The sequence below is a fragment of the Pipra filicauda genome, unplaced genomic scaffold (assembly GCF_003945595.2).
Source record: "Pipra filicauda isolate LSUMZ 115617 unplaced genomic scaffold, ASM394559v2 scaffold42_size3861933_pilon, whole genome shotgun sequence".
NCBI classification, from domain to species: Eukaryota; Metazoa; Chordata; class Aves; order Passeriformes; family Pipridae; genus Pipra; species Pipra filicauda.
Genome location: NW_024104565.1, coordinates 3,284,814 through 3,295,105, shown reverse-complemented (window position 1 = coordinate 3,295,105; position 10,292 = coordinate 3,284,814). Strand labels below are relative to the sequence as shown.

The window sequence follows — 10,292 nt, the reverse complement described above, 5'->3', positions numbered from 1 at the left end:
GTAAACTCACTCTTGATAAGGTGTTTAATCTCCTGTGTACTATCTTTTTCTAAACTTTAATTAAAGCTGCACAAATGTAAATGCCTGCTTTTACTGGGGAAACAGCAGTGGAGGTAGACTTTTTGTTTCCCAAACAGTTGTATGTAAATTCTAAACCTCTGCATGAATGGGAAATAGTTTAAATCATTCTTAGAGACACAGTGCCTGAGTAACCATTTGATATATGGTGATAAAAGGAAATATTAGAAAAAAGTATGTGTAGTAAAACCATGTATTGAATGGTGGAACACTTTGCTCTTAAACTGTTGCTTCCTTATCTTAATGTCTTGCTACTGACCTTGATTCTAACAGAACACCTTATTTGCTATAGAAACACAGTTCTCTAAGTGTGTTTATGCCTTCATCCTTCATATGACGAATTGCTAGGGGATTGAAGAAATGGGATTAGCAGTAGGCCAGGAATAAAAATTATAGTAATAAAATCCTAGAGAGATAATGATTCTGAATGGAAATACATCATTCACTTGACAGTATGCAAAAAGTCACTTCAGAGTTCTTTGTCCTGTAGGAAAATAATATTGAATATAAGGAATATACTAGATTCAGATCTAACTATATACTGAAGATTATTTGTGCCTGTATTGTTCATGGTTATCACGATGCTCTGTTTGTAGCTCATTTCACTGCTTCAATTTGTGTAAACAGGAAAAGTATTTGGTGTATTTTTAAATATGTAATTATGGCCTCTTTTTTTTTATCACCACCTAATAGAGTATTCAGTCAGTGAAAACTTGTTGCTTAGACATCCTACATGGCTTTCATACTCATATGAATAAATTTTACTAAATGGTTATTTTATCATTTTGCTCCGTGCAAATACAAAATTCTTTCTGACCCAAGTATGCTAAAAAACCCTACATTTTTTAGGTAGAGATGGTGCTTTGGATAGCTTTGGCTTGGTAAGGGTACAAGCAGAGGGCCAGCATCTCTGTTGGTTCTTTCATTCTTTTGCAAAGATATGTAAGACCACCACACTCATTCTCTTTATCACTGGGTAAATTGTCGTTTGGCCTGAACTCCAAAGGAAGTTAAAATATGCAGGATTTCTGGCCTTATTGCCCATGTAACTGGAAGCAAAAGGGAACTGCTATGTTTCATGTGGCATGTTAACATTAAGGGACTTTATTTGTCTTTTGCAGGTTCTATTTAATGAAACAAATTGTTCAGCCTTTTGATAAAACATACAGGCTTCTGGTTTTACTTTTTTCTCTTTTTCTTTTTAACTTGAACTTTTAACCTGTGTATTATCATAACCCTTCTGGAAGCTTAACTGATTGGTCTTTTGGAAAGCTCATGGCTTCCTAAAGATTACAGATAGCATGGACAGCCTGTTAACTCTGTTTCTAAACCCTCCTGCCCTTTACTGGTATGTATCAAAGCAGTAGGTGGTATCCATCCAGAATAATGGACTTTGTTTCTTGCATTCAGATGGGTATATTTTTTTAACTTTTTTGTCTCAGAAGTGTCCTGTAGACTGTGGTATTGAAGTAGTGTAGTATTTGGGCCATATTATCCATTTCTACTGTTCATAATATGTCCAAGCATCTTTGGTTATAATTAGTGAATTTTAGTTGGCAGTACTATCCCAGCATCGATGTAGCAAAAAGTCTACCCATGAGAGTAGGAGCCCACACTGAAGCAGGTTTTCTCACAGGACTTGGGACCCTGTGGGGGACCCACACTGGAGCTGTCTGTTCCTGAAGGACTGCACCCCATGAAAGGGACCTACACTGGAGCAGTTTATGAAGCCCATGGGGAGAACTCACTGAAGAAATTTGTAGAGGACTGTCTCCCATGAGAGGGGCCCCATGCTGGAGTGGGGGAAATGTGAGGAGTCCTTCCTTTGAGAAGGAAGGAGCAGCACAGACAACGTGTGATGAAGTGACTGCAACCCCCATTCCCCACCTCTCTGTGCCATTAGGTGGAGGAGGTAGAGAAAATTGTGAGTAAAGTTAAGCTGAAGAAGGGGAAGGTGTCTTTAAGATTTGGTTTGTATTTCTCATTATCCTACTCTGATTTGATTGGTAATAAACTAATTTCCCCAAGTCAAGTCTGTTTACTGACGACAGAAACTGGTGAGTTATCTATGTCTGTATCTTGAACCACGAGCCTTTTGTTACACTTTCTCTCCTCTGTCAAGCTGAGGAGGGAAGTGATAGAGTGGCTTTCGTGGGCACCTGGTGTCCAGCTAGAGTCAACCCACCACACAGGCAAACTAACTGTACTTTGCCTCAAGATATCCAAAAATCACTGCCTTCTAGTATTTAGTAGTTTAAGGAGCAAGGACTTTGTCAGATGGTCCAGTGGGATGCCATTTTTCATTGTGTTGTTGTTTTAAGCAGAATTAGATGAGACTCAGCATAGTTCAAATAGCGATGGTGGAACTTGTTTATACGTCTGATGGCACAAGTGTCGCAATACCTTATGTAATTTTTGTGTTTCAGAAGTTAGAGAATGTAAACTGCATTGTAGTGTTGTTTTTTTTTTTTTTATTTAGAGAAGACAATGTATTTTTACGTCGATTTGGTAGATTTGGTAAACAAGTTTTAATATATCTTGCAGACATCAGTTTATGGTCTTGTTCTTGACTTTTTATGAAGAATGTTAATCACACTTTAAAAAATACGTATCTAGCAATCATATATTTTGCATTTTTAAAATAGTACAACTTTTTGTGTTTAGCCTGTAACCTCACTTAAAGTGCACTGAAGTTAATCACTGTCAGAAAGGATATGTTGTGACCTGCAGCATGCCTTTACTTTAGAACAACAAGACTTAACTTTTTAAATCTCCTGTAAAAAGGTTACATTCTTAATTGTAAAAAACAAAATACTAGAGTAAAACAGTGTACTAGAGGATTTAATAGATTCTACAGCAAAAAGGTAGCACTATATTAACATTGTGTATTTTCATTTTAAAACTAGACATTTTCTTCTGTCTCTCAGGCTACAGTCACAATTTCATTGTATCTTTTAGCCAAATATTTAGAATACTACCTCTTATGTCTGTATCTCAATTTTGTAACAGTTCCAATAGCTACAGTACCACAGTTGACTTCAACTCCAAACTTCAGGTAGGGTTTTCACACAGTATCAAACCCAGGAAGCCTTTCATTTTGACATAGAAAGATATTCCTGTTATGAATCATTAAACATAAAATTAACAAAAGAAATGCCATGGTTCTGCATGTTTCTCTGAGCTACTTGAATTTCCTCTGATGCCTGCTCTTGGGGCCTACACTATATTCTATTCAATATTTAAGTGGAGAACCATCTATAACGCTGCTGATGCTTTTGAGAACGCACGCAGGATCACCCTTGAGGAGAAAAGGCAACACAGAAAGAATTGTGCCTTGCAGAATATACCACCTAAGGAGTCTTTCTGCTGTGCCTTTTGCAACCGGACGTGCCTGTCTCGTACTGGCCTTTTCAACCACCAACACACTTGCAACAAACGTGGGTAGAGCCCTTCCCAAATCTTCGTTCGCGAAGCCCAGCCATGATGATTTAAGTGGAGAGAGGATCAAAATTGTGGTGATCCCTAATTCATGGAACACTTCAGCCTGAAGTTAAGTATTCGCCCTGAGCAGTCTCATGGGACCCAATGGTATTGTGATATTTAAATTGGACTTGGACAACTGTTTGATATTTTACTGAATATTTTGGTTCTGTGTTTCTCCAAAATGAGACTAGCATGTGATTTTTAAAAAAAGATAAGTGAAGATAGTAACACAGCTGGGGTTCATCAGAGTTCTTTCTAGCACCTTGTCAAATTCAAGAGATGCTGGAATGCTAGAAAAACCATGTCCCTGACAAGATCAGATGAGACATGGTACCATAAGATATCTTTGAAATGGCAGTAGGCAGAAAGCCCTGGGCTTAGGCAAAGACTATTTTCTGTTAAGCAGCTGGCTGTAATTTTCTTCCCCTATACCTTGTCATACCCCATAAGTTTACCCCAAAAAATCTCTCATAATCATCCCTTTCCTCACTTTTCTCCCTAACCTCAGTCTTACTTAAGAGTTAACAGAATACAGCTGCTGGTGAAAGGTTTCAGTCCATCTGTTTGATGTTTTGCTTAAATTCAGTTCCTTGGCCTATGTCACCTCAGTATGTGACTGTTCCTAATTGTGCACAGACTGCTCCTCTCAAGCTCTATCACATACTACAGGGTTTTTATTTTCTCACTCACAATTCCCCTTTTTTGGATCACCCTTCAATTTTTATTCTGATCCTTTACTGCCTGCTGTTCCTGAAATGCCAATGCACTGCTATCTTCCCCCTGTTTACAGTTTCCCCACTGACCTGTTCCTTCCTTATATCACTCCCACCTACTCTTCCACTTAGTAAATGGACAAAAGAGAGTAGTGGAAGTAAGAGTGGCCTTCTTTTGATCTTCTAAATGAATTAGTTTCAGAACCTAAATTTTCCTATCATTTGGTAAAAGAAGTAGGGGAAAAAAGTCTCCAAAACACAAAAAGAAAATCAAAAGCAATTTTATTTCCCTTTCGTCTCTTAACTTAGTTGCAACCTCATGCTTGAAGATGCAGCATCTGTTCTTATAGAAGCCTCTGTCTGATTTTGACCATTTTTTTCATGGAAAACTTCTCAGAATCACAGAAGAGGTATTGTTGGAAGTGGCTTTGGAAGATCATGTATTCCTGCGGAAATTTCCTGTTTTTAAGTTTTCACATGGATTCTAATCCTGTCACTTGGCACCTCTGAGAAGAATCTGATTGTCTTCAGCCTACTCTTCAGCTATTTCTAATTAAGGTTTGCCACCCTACCACACTCCCAGCCCTTCTCTTAAGGCAAAAAACTTTTTCCTGTCTTGTTCTGAAATTCTTGTGCCTTCTGTAAAATCAGAGGAGAGTTAAGTCTGGACTGCAAGACCCCTGAGAATGGTTTTGGTAGTGTTCTGCTGTCTCCAACTAGTACTTGTAGCCTCTTACACCAATGTTTTATAGATACTTTTCTATAGTATTTTCTCTGCCTAGTAAGTATAGGAAAGAAAAGGGGATTCAGAGGAATACATGGAAATCACAGATTATCTGAGATGTTTTTGTCTGCAGTTTGCATCACAAACTCAGTCTTGTAAATTCCAGCTCAGTCTACAACTTGGCATCAGCATCCAGCATGGTGTGGAGGTTAACAGCACTGTGCTGGTACTAAAGAGGTAGCCAAATGTTTGAACTCACCTCTCTCTGCTGTTTCTTTTTTTTTGTTGTTTTGGTTTTGTTGTTTTTGTTTTGGTTTGGTTTTTGTTTGTTTTAGTTTTTGTTGTTGTTTTGTTCGGGTCTTTTTAATCAGTATGCTCTAATAAATATTTGATAGCATAATTGTATGAAGAGAAGACCAACTCTTCAGTTCGAAAATAAATAAACTTGAAATGTTTATTTGGCTCCCAAGTGAGAAGTGTCCCAAAGTACCTTATTTAGAATAGATGCTGCTGGACATAATGCTGAAGGAAATGCCAAGATATGGAAGAATTCTCTGCTTTAAAATTTATGAGTATATATCTGGCTGCCTGTCATCTTCATATAAATCAATATCTGACATTTGTCTAAAACAAGCCTCTAGATGTAGCAACGACTGCATATTTTTCCTCTTATTTATCTACTCATGCTCTCTGCAATTTGACAAATAGATATTCATTGATTTTTTTTTTTAAATATATTTCAAAAAGACTGAGACTGAATTGAATAAAGAATTTTTTATCACTCACTAAAGACTGGGAAACAGCAACTAGGTTAAGAGAAATAGGAGCTGTTGGTAATAATGTAATCTGGGGCGTGTATTTGAAAAATTCTGCATGTAAACTAAGATGAAGTTAACTATCTGCTGAATTCAAAGCCAGCACATTAATGTTAGTTTTACCTGACCTTGGTGGAATTCCATTCACTTTGGTAATCATAGGCTTCATATCAGGAATTAGTTGCGTCATTTGAAAATAAAAAGAGAAAACAAAAACTTGCATAATCTAGTTTTAAAATTTCTCTAGGCTGCTAAGGTACTGCTGCCTCATATTCAGCTTCCCGTCGACCAGGTTCCTCAGGTCCCTTTTCGCAGGCTGCCCTCCGGCCTCTCGTTCCCCAGTCTGTACTTACATCTGGGGTTGCCCCGTCCCAGCTGCAGAATCCGGTTCTTGTCTTTTTTAAACTTCATGCGGTTGGTGATTGCCCATCTCTCTAATTTGTCGAGGTCTCTCTGCAGGGCCTCCCTACCTTCGAGAGAGCCGACAGCTCCTCCTAATTTAGTACCACTGGCAAACAAGTTACTTTCTTTGGAAAGATCCTCGAAGCTGCCGCAGAAGATCAGAATGCACCATCACCCTCGGAGCCAAACCTTCGTCCGCAAAGGCACTTCACACCCTGTTTTTGGCTCCTTGAACTTTAAGCCGGCGGTGAGGATGGCGTCCGGGCTCTCCCCGCCGGCCTGGAGCGAGGACGGGCTCGGCCGCTCCTGCGCGGGGCACCCGCCGGGCCCTTCCCGCGGGGCACGGGGGTAGCGCTGGGGCGGCGCCAGACCCGCCACCTCGGCCCGGCGGGGTTGCCGGGCAACGCGGCGGACGCGGCGGGACAGCACCGTGGCCATGGCCTCCAAGGGGAGCAAGAAGAAGGATCTCGGCGGCCCTACCAGCGGCTCCCCCAAACAGTGAGAGCCCCGGGAGGGAGGGAGGGCGCGGGAGCAGGGCCGTCCACGCCGCCTGCCCGGACACTGGGGGCGCGCCGGGAAACACACCAGGATGCCCGGCCGGGGTGCCCTCTTGGCCGGCTAGAAACTTTTCCCCGAGGCTTCCTTTCCTCGGGACCGGGAGACGTCGTCCGTGCGCACCTGTGCGTGGCGGCCCTGTCACCATGGCACCGGCAGACACGGGTGCGGGCCCGTAGTCCTGTGCGTGCTCATAGCTGGTGCTGACAAAGTCTGCTTGCTTATGTGGGTGCTTAATTAAAAGGAGTTTCAAAAGGCGAGGTGGGGTTTGGTTGTTCTCGGGTTGGTTTGGTTTTCTTTTTTTAGTTTGTTTGCTTGTTCAAACTGGAGGCCCAGCTCACGTCGAAGTTGTGCTCTTTTCCTCCTGCGGTACTTGTGGTGCGCCTGTCTGCCAAGCCGGGGGCATGCGTGTCTTGTACCGTACCTGGGCTAGCAGCCAGGGTGCCTCGGACCTCGAGCATAGCAGAAGGAGTGAAGCCTTCAACTGGTGGTCGGGAGCCGTCAGAAGTTGAATGTTCGCTGAAATGGTTTTGGGTTTAAAAGAACCTCAAATCAGGGCAATAATTTTGGGAATTCGGGGCCCCCCGTTTTCATCAGGTAGAGGAACTAAACTAGCTGAAGTTTTTGGGGCAAAATGATTAATGACTCTCATAGCACATAAGTTTCACTTACAGAAGGGAAAAGAATTCCCTGTGCCTGGAATGTTTGCTTTATGTTATAATGAACCCAAGGAAAGTAAATATATTAAAGAAAGCATTCTTCCTATTGATTTCTTAAATATTTCTTTGTAAGTAGCATCTCTTGAGTTGTTTTTAAATGATTCACTATTTGTTGAGTGTTTAGTGGGAATTTGTGTATTTCTGTGTAAATGTATATTTCTTCCTGCAAGGACAAATAAATAAATAGAAAGCATTGACTTTCTTTCACGGTTGCTGTTTTGACTTGTGAGTTCAATTTCTGTGTTTTGAGCAGCTTTCTCATCCTAAATTATGTAAGCCTGAATGCACGGTGCTGTCAGGCTTGAAATGAAAAAGGTGTCTGATGTATGTGCTCATGCCCTTTTCTTTTTGTCTGCTATAACTGAAAGTTTCAGTTGTATAACTTATTTCTCTCTTGAAATCATTCTCAAATGCCCCTTTGTTCTTATTTTATTTCTAGTTACACAGCTTTTACTACACAGTAGTTTCTTATTTCATATCATCATATTTCTGTTTGATATTTCACGCCGTGATTCCCATTTTGTTTACTTTTCTGTTGTTGCAGACTGCCAGTATCTAATTCTTCCCACTTCCCCACTGCACCCTTTGTTAATAACTTTGTTGTTGTTTTGACCACAGCCATGCAACCTCTCATATTTACTGTTTCAAACAGTTTATCAAAATTTTTCTGGTCATGTCTAAGCCATCAGGGACACTTTTATTTTTTTAGCACTGTTGGAGAAAAAGAAGGAAAGTTATTTTACATAGGATGGAGTAGCTTAAAGATGTCCTAGTGGTAGCTTAGTAAATTTGTTTCTTCTGTAATCTAGTAACATATTGCAGTAACCTGATTGTAATGCAGAACTGTCATAACACAGAATAAATAGCTTGCATTAGTGTTTTTTAAATTAACCTTATACCTTCTGCTTTAACTGTAATATGTCTTTTGTGTTTGTCTTGTAATAAACCACTGTGATACAGAGTGCCCCTCTAGTAAACAGGGGTAACTCTCAGCAGTAAGCTTCTAAATGTTTTGGTGCCGTATACATTTCCATATGAATTCTTATTGCCCTCAATGGTATTGAGGCATATGGAGATATAAGCTGAATTATTATTTTTTTAATCTTATCTTACTGTTTTCTTATTTGATGGAACAGCTCTTAGTATACAGAACTATCCCTGTTTGTATTTGAATATAGATTTATATTAACAGAAATGCTGATAGTGTAAAAGGGGAAAACAGGAAATCTGTGACACAAAAAAAATAAAAAGTTGCAGCAATTCTGATACTGATTTCCTAACTAATCTATCCCCACTCATTTTTTGTCATTCATTCTGGAATGTTACTAAGGCCTTTTGGATGAATGGATGAAAAAGTGTTGGTTTAAGTCAGTGCACATCTTTCCAAGTTCAGCAATTGACCTGATAAACCTTGATTAAGTTGTCAGGAAAGATTTTCCTTTAGCTTCTGTTGAGCTGTAGATAATTAATTTAAATCAATGAAAGCTAATGACAGCTTACTAAACTTTTGGATACATATTTTTTTGTCTCGAAACAAAAATTTTACTGCAAAAGTAGCCCCATTTTCTCATGAAACAGTAGAGAATGGTGCTATAAAATAGTTGAAATTTTGATTTCAGCACTTGCTATACTTTCATACTGTTTTGCACTGTAAATTTTGCTTTCTGAGTCAATTAAAGGCTCTATTATACTACAGTATTTAGTCTCAGTAAGAACTTCATCCTGCTGAAAACCCCCATGCATCTTAATACTCTCTAGTCAAAAATCTCTGTGAAAACCTGGTGTTTATGAAAACAGTGAAAATTGTTGATAGTTGGGAACTGAACACAGTGGGACTAAAAGTTTACCCTTGGGAACACTTTTAAGACCTTGAATAACCTTTCTTCTTTCTTGCCCTTGTTTCTCAGATGGATTGCAATTTATAAACCAAACCCAGTATCAGAAAGGTACTTTAACATTCTTTGTCTCTTCTAAAGGACTGAAACATTGAAACATATTTTTTTTTCTTTAGCCATGCTATATGCGAGTGGTTTCCAAACTTTTTCTGATTGTGCAACCCAACTAGTAAAAGGGGTTTGAGCGCACCCTTCCAGTATATGTGTACTTATTCCTTTATCAGTTGTATAAATGAACTACTCAAGCTCTAATATTTTTTCCCCTTGTGCACCCTCCCTACTTTGGAGACCACTGCTATGAGCTACAGAATTCCTATGGAGACAACAAGCAATTAGGCAGTTTCAAGTTTTGAACTATACTCTGCTAAAGTTTATAGGGAGCTTTTTGTTTGGATTAGGCTTATGGTTAAAACTTAAAAACTACAGACAGTGATTTATGCAAAATAGAGGCTGTATTTCATTTTTCAACTTTCCACATTGCTTCTAGACTGCTTTCCCCTTTATCATAGGACTTATGATGTCAGAATGATGGGAATGCAATTGATAGCAGACAGATTGATATGTTATTTCTTTGTTTGGAAATGGAAAAATGCTGTATAATGAGGAATATCTGTATTCCAGTAAAGTATTCTGTGTTTGCAGGTCTACAAGAACAAGATAAAAATGTCATTCATTTACTAGAAAGCGCAGTTCTGGCCCCATATGCAGAGAACATTCACTCTTCTGATTTAAGGCTAGATCTGTGTCATTGTTATCAAGAAAAATTAGGAGAGTACTGACCCGATTCTGTAGGAGTCTACTCTGGGACAAATGAATAGTATTGATGCTCTTAATATTTATAATTGTTGAGGAAAAGTGCTGAGCATGGTGATAAAAACAACTCTTCTGTGTAACTCCGTGATTCAATC

General features: G+C 39.4%; 1 protein-coding gene across 6 annotated transcripts in view; it reads left to right on the top strand.

Moving 5' to 3' along the window:
• The first annotated feature begins 6,562 nt into the window (after window positions 1-6,562).
• ADGB (androglobin) overlaps window positions 6,563-10,292 on the top strand; it is a 108,723-nt gene continuing 104,993 nt past the window's right edge. For 2 of the 6 annotated variants that reach the window (XM_039385711.1, XM_039385712.1), the window contains exon 1: window positions 6,563-6,713. In XM_039385711.1, coding sequence (XP_039241645.1) covers window positions 6,652-6,713 — 62 coding nt within the window. In that variant the 5' untranslated portion in view covers window positions 6,563-6,651. The remainder of the gene's footprint in view (window positions 6,714-10,292) is intronic. The other 4 variants (XM_027739531.2, XM_027739533.2, XM_027739535.2 and 1 more) reach the window with 2 other exon arrangements.